At 36.2% G+C, this 17,270-nt stretch overlaps 1 protein-coding gene across 1 annotated transcript in view; it reads left to right on the top strand.

Moving 5' to 3' along the window:
• Positions 1–17,270, top strand: part of MRC1 (mannose receptor C-type 1) — a 101,315-nt gene that overhangs the window by 82,432 nt on the left and 1,613 nt on the right. Inside the window, exons 24-29 of the mRNA XM_059404232.1 lie at positions 2,330–2,562; positions 4,679–4,844; positions 5,693–5,842; positions 14,910–15,023; positions 15,556–15,720; positions 16,808–16,849. Of these exons, the coding sequence (XP_059260215.1) occupies positions 2,330–2,562; positions 4,679–4,844; positions 5,693–5,842; positions 14,910–15,023; positions 15,556–15,720; positions 16,808–16,849 (870 nt within the window). The remainder of the gene's footprint in view (positions 1–2,329; positions 2,563–4,678; positions 4,845–5,692; positions 5,843–14,909; positions 15,024–15,555; positions 15,721–16,807; positions 16,850–17,270) is intronic.

The raw sequence follows: 17,270 nt of genomic DNA, 5'->3' as shown, positions 1-17,270 counted from the left end.
GGCCAGAAATTAAAAGGTGGTTTAGAGGGGAGGGTGCAGGTGGGGGGGTTGCTTTCATTCTGAGAACAGCTCTTTGTGAGTTTGAACTAGAAGGTACTTGTTCTAATACATCAAACTGACTTTCCAACACTCTCCAGGGAATCAGGCAACTACGGTCAACTCATGACCATGAGTGAAAATCGCCTGAGATATTTTCAGATGATTGAAAGGTGCTGCAGAGATTCTAAGCTTTCATTAATTCAAAAGCTGGTCTAGGACCTGTTGCTTTTCCCTCTATGCTCTGTCCTATGGCTGCAGAATTTTAGGCCACCAGAAAAGTACACATGCCATCTGTGCCCATGTTTTGAGGAAAGGAGGGAATATCCTTCCAGGATATCCTTGCAGGAGTGAATGCTGACACACAAGCTTTTTGAAAATTTTTTTCTTATTATTATAAACATAAGTGATAGAATATTTTCCACTAATAAAAGCTTATTAAAAATAAAAAATATTTATCATCATTCACATATGCCTTCATGATTTTATTCATATATATATATTCATGTATGTATGTGAATAAAACCCATTTAAAAAATATGTAACACATGTTCTTTGTTGACATTTTAGAAAATGCAGTAAAGCATAAAGAAGGCGGAAAAATTACCCACAATCCAACCACCTGAAAATAATTTCTCAACAGTTTAGTTTTTTCTTAGTCATTTTATGAATGTCTTAATAAACAAATTGGGCAGATTTCCTAATTGCCTATAGCCTATAGCCTTCCGTGAAACTTTTTAAAGCTTTACTTGAAGTCTCATTTGGCAGTTTTAGTGGTCCCCACATTCTCCACGGGTATTAAGACAAATCCAGACCTCCACAAGTTGGGAAATGGTAAGATCATTCAGTCTCTATAGGCTGTATGTACCACGTGAAGGGTGCTGGTCGGAGTCTCTTGGTTTACTGATATTCTTCTACCAACACAAGGTGGCAGCAACAGCAGAAGAAAGGGGAAGCTGCCTTGGCCGAAATGAAGTCATTACCATACTAGGCATAATCAAAAGCACTTTTGGCATTTGGATAGCGACAGACCAAGGCAGATGGTAGATTAGGTCGGTGTTATAGTGGAACACGCCTGAGAATTAGCCAAGACAAAATTGGTAGGCAAGGACATCTAGAACCCTAAAATAGGAATTGGCAATTTTTTTTCTGTAGAGAGACACACTGTAAATATTTTAGGCAACAAATATACATTCTCTGTTGCAACTCCTCAGCTCTGACATGATGCTAGGCAGTCACAGACAACATGTAAACAAGTGAATGTGGCTGGGTTCCAATAAAACTTTATTTATGGACACAAATTTGAATTTCATACGATGTTTACATGTCACAAAATATTATTTTTATTTAATTGTTGTTATTTTTGTCAGCCATTTAAAAGCCATTCTTGGCTCACTGGCTACAAAAACAAACAGGCCAGATTTCACCCTCTGGCTGTCATTTGCTAACCTCTCACTTTAGGGCATCCATTAAGGGGCATGGAAAGAAACCCTTGTTGGGGTGTTGACAGTAATGAGCACAAAGGATGGGTGGGCCTTAAACAGCCATTAGAGATGCATACTGGAAGACTGAGGGGAAAAGTTCAGAAAGCCAAAGTGACTCTGTTTTAGGCTCTACTCCCTGAGTCGGTTTGGTCAAGATATGGGAGCCCTGGATGAAGGGTGTAAGCAATCATCAGTAGGAGAAGAGGCTGATCCCGGGATAAGGGTTAAATGACCCAGGACTGGTGTCTGGCTTCATGCCAAAACTTAAAGCCGGCTCTGGAAGATCCATTACTAACAGGTAGAGTCAAATAGATACAAATAGATGCAAATTCATGGAGAGGGTACAGCGGACAGAGGAGAGGGAGGAAGCTCTGTTGGTGCCCTTGAAATATGACCAAGATGGTAAAACAAAGATTAGTAACGACAGGATGGTAGATATTCTTTAATCGATGGAATTAAACTATGTCATTTCTTTCATTCAGATACTAGATCTCATTGAATTTGCAAGCCTTTGGGTTTTTTTTTCTTTTTCTTTTTTTAATTTAAAAACTTGATTACATATCTATATTAATGGTCTAATACAGTTTGGAAATTATTTCATTCAACCAGCCATACTGATTAAAAACCAGAGCTTTGTTTTTTGGTGTGAAATGACTCATGAAAATATTTTTAACACCTGATGGTTTAGATTTATGCTATCCTGATTATCTTTATAATGTATGAGATATGGTAATAGATGACATGACCATTAACCCCTCAAAGAAATGGTGATTGATAATGCTAATGAAAAATGAATCTTTTTGTTCCAGCCTCTTCCCTGCCTAATCCTCCAACAACAATTCCAACAGATGGCTTTGTTAAATATGGTGAAAGTAACTATTCACTCATGAAATTAAAGTTAGAGTGGCATGAAGCGGAGAAGTATTGCAAGCTTCACAGTTCCCTTATTGCTAGCATTCTAGATCCCTATAGTAATGCATTTGCATGGATGCAAATGCAAAAATTTAATGAACCTGTGTGGATCGCCCTGAACAGTAACTTGGTAAGATGCTGGCAACATGTGGGGACTTGATGTGATTGGTTAATTGTGATTAAATACGATTCTCTTTCTGTTCATTCTGTTGGGTATTTGTTACATGCAAGACACTGCCGGGCAATGTGAAAGATGTGAACGTGAACTAGACCCAATCTTGCAAGGACCCCGGTGCCTTCAAGGATATGGCAAGCTGGTGATCTCTGTCAGAAATCAAACAAAGATTTATATAGCTTATATTAACTATAAAATTGCTTTTGAATATTAAAAGTAGATTCTGCATCTAAGCATTTTTATTTATTAACTTACTCCTCTCTGGTGTCCCAATTACAACTATGCCATTGGAATTAAGGAAGCAGATCGGGGGCATGGTTCCTGGATCATGAGGCACTTTTTCTTTGTCGAGGCAAGCCCTAGAGTTATCGGCTCTAAAGTTGTGCGAAGAATTTCACTGCAGTCAATTCTCTGTGTGGCATAAAAGAAAAAGGCAGGTTGGTGGAGCATTGGAGTGGTGGGCGGAGGCAGTGGGCACGGAAAGAAGAGTGGTGATGAAGTTGCCAAAATATCCCTATAATGAGCCTTCTCTGATGCCCTGTGAGCCATCTGTCCTCCATCTATTTAGCTAGCCAGCCGGCAGAGTTCCTAATAGAATAGCGATGACTAGCTATTAGCAAGTAACTAAGGGACAAGATCGAAAATGTCCAAGAGAGTTGTATAAAAGCACTAATAAGAGGAGACAAAAGGTATGGGTTGAGTGAGGGTAGAAGGTCAAGACGGCTTCTCAGAGAAAGTGGGCTTTGTAGATGTGGTCTGGGATGGCTGGATATAAAGAAAGAGTACCACGAAGAGACAAAAAGGCAGAAGGAGCTAGAACTGGGAAGCAGGTTGGTGTCAGATTTGAGAGAGCTTCTAATTCTGTGCTACAGGGATAAAAAGGTGCACTTCATGGGCAGAGTAATTCTTGAGTAGGGAAGTGAACATTTAAAAGAAAGTGGTTCCATAATGATTTCTGTGATGAAACTTAGGCAAGACATTTTTGTGTCTATGTTGACTTTTCTTGATAGTTCATTTTCTCTTATGGACTCATTTTCTTCTTATAGACATGGTCACAGATCTCTCATGAGTTTAAAACAGGCTTGTATTTATTTTTAGAAAGATTAAGTAGATTTTCCACTCTCCGAACCTTTATAATTAAAACAGTAGTATTATCTTCCTTATGTCTGTGGAATTAATGACTATGTAAGTATTATGTGATTAAATGTGATAGAATACTACAAAATCCCAACTTGGAATAACACATGCTTTTGATTTTGTCATTAAATCTTTGGTAATTGGCTTGGTAAATGAAATAATGTGGTTAAAATGGGAGTTATTTGAATCATTTCAAAATTCATTTATCTCATTAATACTATATATCTTATTTTTAGGCATTACTTATAAAATCTCTCAGGCTGTTAAGAGGATATTATTGATTAGTAATATTTTTGATGTTATTAATTAATTTATATGTGATCATAAATTTATTCTACAAAATTTAATAAAAAAGTAAATGTACAAACTGAATAAAACAATCAACTGTGTAAAAATACTCTCATTATTTGCTGGAAGACCACCTTACTGGAAAGCAAGACACCTAGGTTCCTCTGTTACTTATCCATCTGATCTCACCTGTCATTTGTCATGTATACTTTTTCAAAAGCTAACCAATGAGAAGATCAGAAGAGATAAGTGTTTCTCTCCAACACCTATCAGTGAAAATCACTTAACTTTCATTATCATTTCATTGATAATATAATAAACATTTTATTTGTTCCGAAGACAAAATTTGTATTATGCTGAAAACCTGTGAAGAAAGAGTTTCATAGAATAAGATGTAGGTGAAGTCTGTGTTTTTCAAATTAGTTTCCAAGGGTATAGTTAAGGGGAACTCTGAGAGTCTCTCTAAAAGAAAAGTGACATTTACTGAATTTAAGTTGGTAGAACTTATTTAGACAATGTACTTTTTGTTCCCAAATGTTGGAGACTGTCAAATCGTAGTCTCAAATATACTGCTCCTCACTGGGTCTTTTTGGTGTTTTCAAAATGAGGCGAGACTCTCTGTTAATGGTGGTTTTTCTTCTTGCAGACCAATAATGAGTATGCTTGGACTGACAAATGGAAGATGAGGTTCACTAACTGGGCTGCTGATGAGCCCAGACTGAAATCAGCATGCGTTTATCTGGATTCTGATGGCTACTGGAAGACCGCATCTTGCAATGAAAGTTTTTATTTTCTCTGCAAAAGATCAGATGGTAATTGAATACACAAAAACAATCAAGGGGTTTGGCATTTTCTCAATAAGCTAATACCTACTGCTAATGATATTATTAAACAGTAACATGTTTTGGAGAATTAAGAATAAGATAATAAAACCTGTCCCTTCACCTAACAAAAAGACTGATTTGGGAATAAACAAATATATAGAGATCTGAATAATAGAGAAAATTTTCTTCAGTGCTAGAGTTTATTTGCATTTTTTAGATTTTTGAATTTTTATTATTGAGATTATCCTCTGCATCTATGATGTCAGATTTGTCAGGAAATTATGATTACCTTTTATATCAACAGCATATCTGTATCAGAGTAATTTTTATCAGGGTGCATGTAGATTAATCAGAGTCAGTGAGATTATGGTTTTAGCTTTCGTAGAATACAGTCCTAGAAGTGGACAAGGATACATTCCTAGAGTTTTAACTGTCCCATTTCATTATATCAGAGACATGAGTCATAGCTAACAAGTGTTACTAGGCATTAGGATTCCAGAAAAGAGTGACTTAAAGGGGGACTTTCTCAGCAAATTATTTTTAGGTGACCTTTTTTTAAGGAACTAAACATCTTTGTAAGTGTTTATAAATCTGCCTTCTTCAGGATGACTGTGATTGATTTCTACGCTATTGGAATACAGTCTATTGAAATATATTTAAAATGAAACCAAAAAGATAAAGTAAAAAGGACACCCAATAACAAAAACGTCAGGTCCAAATAATTACCATTAGGACTTCATAAAAATAATCGTCAATAAAATTTTCCTTAGCTGCTACTTTATCACACTACAGAAACTTTAGATTTTATTTTATTTGAACTGTCTTTTTATTAACAGAAATCCCTGCCACTGAGCCCCCACAGCTACCCGGCAGATGCCCAGAGTCAGAACACACGGCATGGATTCCTTTCCACGGTCACTGCTACTATATCGAATCTTCGTACACAAGAAACTGGGGTCAAGCTTCTCTGGAATGCCTCCGAATGGGTAAGTGCCACATCGATGTCAGAAAATGCCATCATCCTCTATTCTGGACTACTGTCATACAAATAACACTGCACTTTAAATCATATGGAATGTGAAGATACCTGTTTATTTTTCTCCATAATTTGTACCATAACAAAATGCTCAACATCAACCCCCCCAATGTAATTCACAACACTATAGCCTCAATGTTTTAAAGAAATACAGTAGAAAGTAATCATTTGCCGAACAAGTCTTTCTTATTTTCTGCCCTAATATTCTAAATTGTTTGGATGGTCATTATCAGTTGTCCAAAGTATTATGTTCACCTCTTCTCCCAAAAGCTCAAGTTCCCACAGTGCCCAGGCGCCATTTTGCTTTACTGTGAATAGAAAAGCATGTAGCCTGTGTTATCTCATGTGTGAAGAAAAACAAGAAAAAACTCAAATAGACCTGACATAAATGGATAATTTTCCTCTCAAAATAAAAATGTTAAATTAAGTTAATTTATCAGGGTGCATTTAAAAATGCCACTAAATTAAATTCTACTTTAAAAATTACTGAATTGTTCTTATACTAAATTTTGATTATCTTCTAAGTCAGTGTTCTTTATCCAACAGCGATATATATATGAGAGCTGTATTCTCATTTCCTTCAAATTCATTGAAAAGTTGACCTTGAGTTTTGACCTTTTCTTTTTACTTTTAGGCTTTTTTCCCCCTTCAGTTCCATTGAGGTATAATCAAGAAATGAAATTATAAGACATTTAAAGTATACAATGTGGTGGCTTGACACAGGTGTACATTGTGAAGGGATTCTCACCGTCAAGTTAATTAATACATCATATCACATATCACATATTTACCTTTTTTTTCTTTTCTGGTTGGAACACTTAAGTTCTACTCTCTTGGTAAATCTCAATTTTTTTACAGTACAGCATTATCAGCTATAGTCACCATGTCATCCATTCAATTCCATATGCACATGCCCACATACACACACACACACACACAATATTTTCTTTATGCAGTCATCTGTTGATGGACACGTAAGTTGTTTTTGTACCTTGACTGTTGTGAATAATGTTGCAGGGAACATGGGAGTGGAAAGCTACCTTTGAGAAGTGATTTCGTCGCCTTCGCATATATAGATACCCAGAAGTGGGACTGCTGGATCATATGACAGTTCTGTCTTTGATTTCTGTAGAACCCCCCATCCTGTTTTCCATAAGGGCTATATCAGTTTGCATTCCCACCAACAGTGTACAGGGGATCTCTTCTCTACATCCTTGTTATATTTATCTCGTCTTTTTGATAATAGCCAGTCTAACAGATGTGAGGTGATACCTCATCTCATTGTGGTTTTGATTTGTATTTCCTTGTTGATTAGAGACATTGAGAATTTTTCCTTGTACTTGTTAGCCATTTTTGAATCTTCTTTGGGGAAAAAAAATTCTATTCAGGTCTATTTGTCTATCTTTTAATTGAGTCTTTTTTTTTTTTTTGCTATAGAATTGTGTAAGTTCTTTGTACATTTTAGATCTTAAACTTCTATTAGGATATGCAGTTTGAAAATATTTTATCCCCTTCCATAGGTTGCCTTTTCAATTTGTTGATGGTTTCCTTGGCTGTGCAGAAGCTTTTTAGTTTGTGGTAATCCCATTTGTTTATTTTTGTTCTTGTTGCTTTTGCTTTTGGTGTTCAAATACTATACACACACACACGTATATATGTATATATGTGTACGTGTGTGTGTGTGTGTGTGTGTGTGAGTGTGTGTGTGTGTATATAGTCATTGTTCTTGGGGAGATAGATAGATAGATAGATACCTAAAACAGGTAGCTTGCCACCTGTTTTCTTCTTTTTGCTCCTCTGGGTGTATTTGGTTGGCTCTTCTTGGAGACTATCATTTCTTGCTTCCACTTTACCCATCTGCTGTTGAATCCCACTCTGTACGTTTCTGTTCCATTATTCTTTAGCCCTGCGATTTCTGTTTGGTACTTGTTGATTCTTTCTCTCTCTCTCTCTGTTGAAATTTTCACTTTGTTTATCACTTTTTTAACCTCAGTGAGCATCTTCATAATTGTTGCCTTGAACTCTGTCAGGTAAATCAGTCACCGCTGTTTCATTAAGATCCGTTCGGAGATTTATCTTGTTCTTTTGTTTGGAACATATTTCTCCTTTTCTTCATTTTCCTTGATTGTCTGTGTTGGTTGCTGCACATTTGATAAAACAAATACCTCTTCCAGTTTTGAAAGCCCGGTGTCATGTAGGAGATGAACCTCATCAATCAACCCAACCCAACCTCCTGTTTGTCCCTTAACCCTTTGTGATGGTCTAAGCTGCCATCTTTGTTTTTAGTGGCTCCCAGTAGTTGAGGGTGTGCAAGGAACCTGTGATGTCCCAAAGGAGAAAATCACAGTCAGCACATAAATGCAGACTGATCAGAAGCCAGATTCTCAAGTGGCAGCTAGGAAAATATGTAAGCCAGGTGTGTACACATGCTCCTTCCCGAGAAATATTGGTGACCTGCTTTTGTCATTGTGGCAAATCAGAGAAAAAAGGTGGTGGAATTACCCCCCCCCCCGATACCCCAGACTTCATGGAAGATCACACATTGCCCCTAGATGCATGCAAATTAGCAGCTGGACCACATGCAGTGGGTTGTAAAATACACAGTCAGTCCCTCTCCAAGAAAAGGCTGGAAAATGGGCATTTTTGCTGTTTCCTCTTAGCTGAGTCCTGAGTGTGGGGGTGGGGACCATTTAAGAACTGTTTCTTTGTTTTTCTGTCATCCTGTGGGTCTTATGGCTGCAAACCCCACTGGTTTTCAAAGTGAGATAGTTTGGTGGCCTGTCCATTAGGGGGAAGCTTTAAAACTTGGAGTGCTAGAGGTGTGGTCCAAACCCTTCTCTCCTCAGGGGAAAGCTGGGAGTTGGCTACTCCTGATTATGTGGTGCTCTACTGGAGATAGGCTTTATAGAGTATGTCTCAGCCTTTCCTACTCCTTTAGATGTAGAGATACTCTCAGTTACCCCATATGTCAGAGTAACTCAGCTTGTTTCTGGATTTCTCTGAGGTAGTTGCTCCATGTGTAACTAACTGTTCATTAGTGTGCCTTTGAAGGAAGACATTTCAGGAACCTCCTATTTTGTCATCTTAGTCCCTTGCTGTAAGTTTTGACTTCAAATTCTGAGTCAAGTGAAGTCTCTTTGACTGTTCTTTGTTCATTTGGGGGGGGGGCTTTATTGTAGGGTATAAATATCATATATATCATATGTTGGTTTAGTTCCTTTATTTCTTCATTTCTACTATCATATCTATGTAACATCATGTGTGTCTTTAATTGTTATAGATATGTTATATAGAGAGGTATTATAGATATGTTATATATATATATATATATATATATATATATATATATATAACACAAATACATACATACATACCTGTTATATATATAGAATATATGTATGGGACATACATATTTTGTATGTTACATATATATGTCTATAATTGCTCTATCTTCTTACATATGTATGTTATATATGTGCCTATTATTGTTATATCTTCTTAATGAAATGAAAATTTAATCATTATACATGTCCTTATTTGTGTCTAGCAACAATTTTTGTCTAAAAATTTATTTTGTCCAGTATCAGTATAGCTACTTCAACTTTTTTTAAGTTACTATTTGCATGGTATATCTCTTTCCATGCTCTTACTTTCAATCTTTTTGTGTCTTTGAATCTCAAGTGTGTATTTTGCAGGTGACGTATAATTAGATAATTTTAAAATTTATTTTTATTTTCTTATTTTAATGTTAAATTTATTTTGCCAATCTGTTTTTTATTATATCAGTTAATCCATTTATATTTAATATAATTATTGATAGGGTAGGATTTACATCTGCCACTTTACTTATTTGCCATATATCTTGTGTCTTTTGGCTCCTCTATTTCTCCATTTCCACTTTCTTTCATGTTAAATAGATAATCTCTAATGTACCATTTTAATTTCCTTGTTATTAAAAAATGAGTTATAAACAAAAAATAAATGCATAGTCTCTTATTTTCACTTAGGTACCTTTATTAGTGCTTATTATATCTTCATGTGGATTTGAGTTTCTGTCAAGTATATTTTCACTTCAGCCTCAAAAACTCTCTTTAGTATTTCTTGTAGCATATATCTGCTTGTGACAATTTCTGTCCATTTTTGTTTAACTATGAATTTATTTTTTTCCCTCATTTCTGAAGTATAGTGTTGCTGGATAGAAAGTTGTTGATCAACAATCGTTTTCTTTTCCAGCCTTTTGAGTATTTCTTTTCCAGCCTTTTGAGTATCTCATGCACTGCCCTCTGGCTCCCATGGTTTCTGTTGAGAAATCAGTGTTAGTTTTTTTGAGGTTCTCTTGTACATGATGAGTCACTTCTCTCTTTCTGATTTTAAGAATCTCTTTCTTTTGGCAGTTTGTGGTGTGAATTTCCTTTAACTTACTTGGAATTTGGATAAATGTGGAGTTTCCTAGATGTATACATTAATGTTTTTTGTCAAATTTCAGAATTTTTTAAAATTTTATTTTTTAAAAGATTTTATTTATGTATTTGACAAAGAGAGACACAGTGAGAGAGGGAGCACAAGCAGGGGGAGTGGAGAAGGAGCAACAGGCTTCCCACTGAACAGGAAGCCCAACTTGAAGCTTGATCCCAGGACCCTGGGATCATGACCTGAACCAAAGGCAGATGCTTAATGACTGAGCCACCCAGGCACCCCAAATTTCAGAATTTTTGACCATTATTTCTTTAATGGAAAAATGCCATCAGGGGCGCCTGGGTGGCTCAGTGGGTTAAAGCCTCTGCCTTCGGCTCAGGTCTGGATCCCAGGGTCCTGGGATTGAGCCCCACATCTGGCTCTCTGCTCCTCAGAGAGCCTGCTTTCTCCTCTCTCTCTGCCTTGCTTGTGATCTCTGTCTGTCAAATGAATAAATAAAATCTTAAAAAAAAAAAAAAGAAAAATGCCATCAGGAAGGAGGCTGTTTACACTGTTGAGTTCTGAATTAGGATAAATAAAGCCAAACTTTGCAAGTGAGACTTTCCATGGAACTGTCAGATAAAATAATGGAAATTCTTTGAATTGGGACTTTGAAAGAGCTCCAACCCCATTCTGAGTATTCTGGTGGCTTCTAGGCTGCTGGTTTCACTGTGATTTGGGTGCTATTTGTTTTTAAGGTAAACAGAGACTGAGGATAAGACAATGAAATTAGAACAAGTTAAAACACCATGAAGCTCACTCTTTATCCAAGTTTTCAATGCAAGTTTTAACTTGCAATGAATAAGGAGAAACTTTGTTTTCAATTTTAGGTAACATGTTTTCCCATAAATAAAATAAATGATTCTCATTTATCAAAACATGTCCAAAATATTTTGAATTGGTTGTTGTCTTTGAAATATATTAAACAATGAAATATGTAATCATGCAATAAAAACAATCACCAAGGGGATCATCCAGGACTCAGTACCATGTGATGCAGGCATAGAGTTACGTGTAGGGTTCTGAGATTCAGAATGCCTGGATCATGCCCTCTGCTATCATTGGGATCTTGACAAATTACTTCCCCTCTGTACTTTTGGATCCTTATCTATAAAGTGAGGTAACAGTAGTGCTCATTTAATAAGATAATTGTAAATTTCTAGTGAGATCATACTTGTAATGCACAATGTGAAATATCTGGCATAAAGTGCTTAAAATATATTAGTTGTTATTATTATAAAGCTATAGATTTTTACTCTAAACTCTAATGCTGATACTGAATCAACTCTAATGTAATGAGAGATGTTGATGTCATAGTAATGTAACCAGTCTTTCAGTTTTCCTCTCTCTTTTTACTTTGTACAGTCCTATACCTAAGAGCAAGATTAATAATTAACCCTGCTGCCTAAAAAAACTAAGTGTTCTTTATCAATACCTTAAATACCAATCTGTTTCCATCTTCAGAGAGGCCTAACCCAAGTCTTTTTTCATATGTTGACTAGAGTAGTCCATCCAAACTGAGCCATCTAGTAACACTCTAAGTTCCTCCCAGTAGATAGGTCTATCTATCCATGATTTGTCTATGTCGTATTGTCATGAACCAAATACGGAGGAATCCATGTATCTGCATGCCATATTCTCAAAGAAGCTCTAGGCTTCCCTCTCTCTCTGTCTCCTCTCTCATTCCTTCTCTTCTTGGAATTATTTTCTATTCATTCCACTTGAAATCCTATGCTTCTCAATATCTTAAATTCTTTTTCTGCATGCTCTCCTTTAGTGGCTCCACCTAAAAACATCTTCTCTCCATTTGACATGTCAGTTACATATCATACCTATTTTCTCTTTGAATCCATCCATCTATCTATGCTATCTCCTGAGCCATAACCTTGTTAAGGCACACTCTATGATGACCTGAATAGACATTTTTCCAAAGAAGACATCCGGATGGCTAACAGACACATGGAAAGATGCTCAACATCACTCATCATTAGGGAGGTAAAAATCAAAGCCACAATGAGATACCATCTCACACCTGTCAGAATGGCTAAAATAAAAAAGAAAAGAAATAACAAGCGTTGGTGAGGATGTAGAGGAAAAGAAACCCTCAAACACTGTTGCTGGGAATGTAAATTGCGGCAGCCACTGTGGAAAAACAGTATGGAAATTCCTCAAAAAATTAAAAATAGAACTATTGTATCATCCCATAATTCTACTATTGAGTATTTACCCAGAGAAAACAAAAACACTACCTCAAAAAGATATATGTACCCCTATGTTTATTGTAACATTATTTATAATAGCCAAGACATGGAAGCAACTTACATGTCCATCATTAGACAAGAAGATAAGGAAAAATGTGTAATATAGGTATATATGAAATGGAATATTACACAGCCATGAAAAGGGTGAGATTGTGCTTTCTTTTTTTTTTTTAGAAACACAATGGACCTAGAGGGTATTTTGCCAAGTGAAATAAGTCAGACAAATACCATATTATTCCATTCATAAATGGAATCTAAAAAAGGAATAAACAATCAAAAAGCATAATCAGAACTATAAATACAGAGAACAAACTGATGGTTGCCAGAGGGGAGGGAGGTGGCATGTTGGGCAAAATGGGTGAACATGAGAGAGGGAGAGATACAGGCCTCCAGTTAAGGAATTGGTAAGTAAAGGGAATAAAAGCAGAACATAAGGAATGCAGTGATAATATAATAGTGATATAATTGGACAGAGGGTAACTGTACTTCTGGTGAACACAGTATAATATATCAACTTGTCAAGTCACTAAGTTGTACACCTGAAACTAATGTAATATTGTGTGTCAACTGTAGTCAAATAGAAAAAAACTCACACACAGACACATTGCTACAACCAAACTCCCCTCCAAAGGGGATATTACATAAATACTTAAATATCAGGAGGCAGGGATCAAAGTGAGCCATCTTAGATTCTGTCTACCATGAGAGCTATTGCAGTAATTTGAATGTGAGATACTAGTGGCCATTCTTAAGGTAAAAGTAGTAGAAACATAGAGAAGCAGACAGATGTGACAAATATTTAAACAGTAAAATCAACAGAATTTGGGCGTAGGCACTAGAAAGTGTGGAAGTCGAGAATGATTCTCATGTTTAGGCTTGAGCCAGTGGAAAGATGCTGCCACTGCCATTCACTGATACATAAAGCACTAAGGAGAAATAATATTTCAGGACAAGAATTCTATGAGTTTTGTTTTATACATGTTGAGCTTGCAGTACCGGTGAAACATTACAGCAGAGTTTAAAAAAAAAGAGAGAGAGACATGTCCTATTGGTCTTTGCATGTCTTTCAGCAGCTCGTTTAGTGTCTTATACAAAAGTTATGCTTAAATCAGGGAAATACAAATCAAAACCACAGTGAGATACCATCTCACACCAGTAAGAATGGCTAAAATTAACAAGTCAGGAAATGGCAAATGCTGGTGAGGATGCGGAGAAAGGGGAACCCTCCTACACTGTTGGTAGGAATGCAAGCTGGTGCAACCACTCTGGAAAACAGCATGGAGGTTCCTCAAAAAGTTGAAAATAGAGCTACCCTACAACCCAGCAATTGCACTACTGGGTATTTACCCCAAATATACAAATGTAGTGATCTGAAAGGGCACGTGCACTTGAATGTTTATAGAAGCAATGTCCACAATAGCCAAACTATGAAAAGAGCCTAAATGTCCATCTACAGTTGAATGAATAAAGAAGATATATATACAATGGAATACTATGCAACCAACAAAAGAAATAAAATCTTGCCTCTTGCAACTGACATGGATAGAATGAGAGGGTATTGTGCTGAGTGAAATAAATCAATCAGAGAAAGACAATTATCATATGATCTCTCTGATAATTTCCTTAAATTTCTCTGAGGAAGTTAAGAGACAGGGTGGGGGTTGTGGGGGGTAGGGAAGGTAAAAATGAAACAAGATGGCATCGAGAGGGAGACAAACTGTAAGAGACTCTTAATCTCACAAAATAAACTGAGGGCTGCTGGGAAGTGGGGGTTAGGGAGAGGGTGGCTAGGTTATGGACATTGGGCCTCCCCAACATGCTATAGTGAGTGCTGTGAAATGCATAAGCCTGATGATTCTTGGACCTGTACCCCTGGGGCAAATAATAAATTATATGTTAATAAAAATAACTAAAAAATAAATTATGCTTAAAAAAATTTTTTTAATGAGCATGAGCAGGGGAGGGGCAGAGGGAAAGGGAGAGAGAGAATATTAAGCAGGCTCCACAGTCAGCATAGAGCTCAGTTCAGGGTCTGATCTCATGACCCTGAGATCATGACCTTAGCCCAAATCAAGAATTGGCCACTTAATTGACTGAGCCAGCCAGGCAACCTCCCCTCCAAATCTTACTTTTAGCAGGGAAAGTGAAACTTTGAGAAGATAAATGTCCACTTTTTGACATTCTTCCCCTTAAGTGGAGATGTTGGGGTGATTTTTATTGCTCTATCAATACTGTCATTATAAAAATATTATTAGCTACTTAAATGTCATTCCATCAATGTTGTTTTTTTATACTTTGCAGGCTCCTCCTTGGTTTCCATTGAAAGTGCTGCTGAATCAAGTTTTCTGTCTTATCGAGTAGAGCCACTTCAAAGCAAAACCAATTTTTGGATAGGATTGTTCAGAAATGTTGAAGGTAAATTTGCAGAACAATTATTTAATCACAAACATTTCAAAGTGTTCTGTGCAAAAAAAAGTTTTCTGTTCCAGAAAGTCTTGCCTTAAATAATGATAAATTTGTGAAGAGTTTAGAAATTCAAACTTATACTTCCATTTAAAATAAGAACTGAAATTTTAAATGACTTCATATTATGCTATCTTGAAAGCTGTTGATTTAAAGTGTTTTCTGTAGCTGAATTAGTTTAAGAAGAGTTAAAAAATAATTTCTCTCTTTTGCCAGGAAGAAAAAAATAGGGACGCTTAAGTATATATTTTTGTACTAATTAGGAATCAGTTTTCAAATAATGCTAATAAGAAACATAATCTTTTCAGTCTTTTTGCTCTGTAATAATTGGTTATTATAATCTTGCATACTAAAAGTCTGGTTGTCAACAACAGTGATTATAGTATAAAATAATACGTTTAGAAATTTTGCATGAATAAGTGGAATTTATTTTAAGATGGCTGATTTTTAACCTCTGATTTTACTGACTTTATTTGATCATCAGGAAAATGGCTGTGGATAAACAACAATCCAGTCTCCTTTGTGAACTGGAACACAGGAGATCCTTCCGGTGAACGAAATGATTGTGTAGCTTTATCTGCGTCTTCTGGATTTTGGAATAATATTCACTGTTCTTCCTACAAAGGATATATTTGTAAAAGACCAAAAAGTAAGTAAGAATTCTCCTTGCAGTACCTGTGTTCACAGTCCATCCTAGTTTCTTTCAAATATTAAGGGGTCAGGTGTGGGATTATAATGTGGTTACGGATCCTGTTATACAAGCTCTCCCCCATGAAAGCGATAAAACCCCGGTGATCAGTTGTCCATAGCTCTGAGGGACCAAACTCTGTGTGCGAAGCTGACATAATGATTTAGATATATCCATACATTTATGATGGGATCCCCAGACATACAGATATAGAGTTGCAGGTGGTTTGAGGAGTCAGCTTGCAAAGCCTTATGGCATAAAAGGAAAAAGGGATAAAGTTTGCCCTCTCCACCAAACCAGAAGGGATTGGGGTTCTGGAGAGGGATCAGAATTCACTGTGGGATAAATCATGTAAGACCAGTTAAATCTCCTTCTGAGATTAAGCAGCAGATCATGTAAATACAAGAATTGAGGGAATTAATAATGTTCTATGCCCACGATGTAGTACTTTCTAGACTTTAATAATATTTTTATGCCATTCCACTTCACATAATATCCTTCCTGAGAGATAAAATTATTAATTAGATAATAGAATTAAATAAATAAGTTAGGTAAATTAATAATCTACCCCCCAGTAGATTTTATTATTTAGGAATTGTGTTGTTCTTTAGTCTTGTAAAACTCTGTTTTAGACACTTCGGTGGAGTGTTGGAGTTTTATTTTACTTTTCTTTCAAGTGCCTTGTGGTGCCTTAGGCTTCAGTAGACCAATTTCAAAACAGCCTAGAATGCCTTATTTTTGGATGGGTTGGGATCTTTTGAGGGTCAGTACAGTGGGTCAAATGCAACTCAGTGGATTGTATTTTCAGAATTTCATTGTAGGATGTTGATACAGGATGGATGGATGGATGGATGGATGGATGGATACATACATAGGTCTTCTAAATTCTAGTTATCTATCCTCTATCATCTATCTCTACATATCATATCCCCATGGACCAAATATGGAGGATTCCATGCATCTGTGAAACAAATAATAGTCACTATCTGCATGCAATTATTCTGGGGTTTTATAAGTATTTAATTAATTTTTTTTATTTCACCAACAGTTGTTGATCCTGAACCTACACATACGTCAGTTACAACAAGAGGTAAGATCACTATGAGATTTTAAGTTCTGTACTCGTAATATATCAATACAGTTTGTTTGTTTTAAAAACCATAATAATACCTTCCTATATCCCCTGTATTCAGTAGAATTGTGACTTACATTAACCTTTGTCAATATGTCATCAGCCTCCCTTGAATGATGCTCTAGGAAAGCAAGCCTGGGAGTCAGGTTGGGGTTTTTACCATAGATACTATCGAAAATATTGCTGTATTACAGAGGTGTCTTGTAGAAACCACAGGAGAGATTCCTCTCCAGAATCCCTGTGGTTTTCTTCTTTTTTTAAAAAGCAATATTTTAAATTTTATTTTTATAGACAACTTGAACCAGGTAACTGATCTTATTTCACCCATTTTGTCAGCAGCTAGAAAAACTCAGAGTGACATTAATGGTTTGCTTGAATC

Source organism: Mustela nigripes, chromosome 6, assembly GCF_022355385.1.
Source record: "Mustela nigripes isolate SB6536 chromosome 6, MUSNIG.SB6536, whole genome shotgun sequence".
Lineage (NCBI taxonomy): Eukaryota > Metazoa > Chordata > Mammalia > Carnivora > Mustelidae > Mustela > Mustela nigripes.
This window is presented reverse-complemented; position numbering and strand designations above follow the sequence as displayed.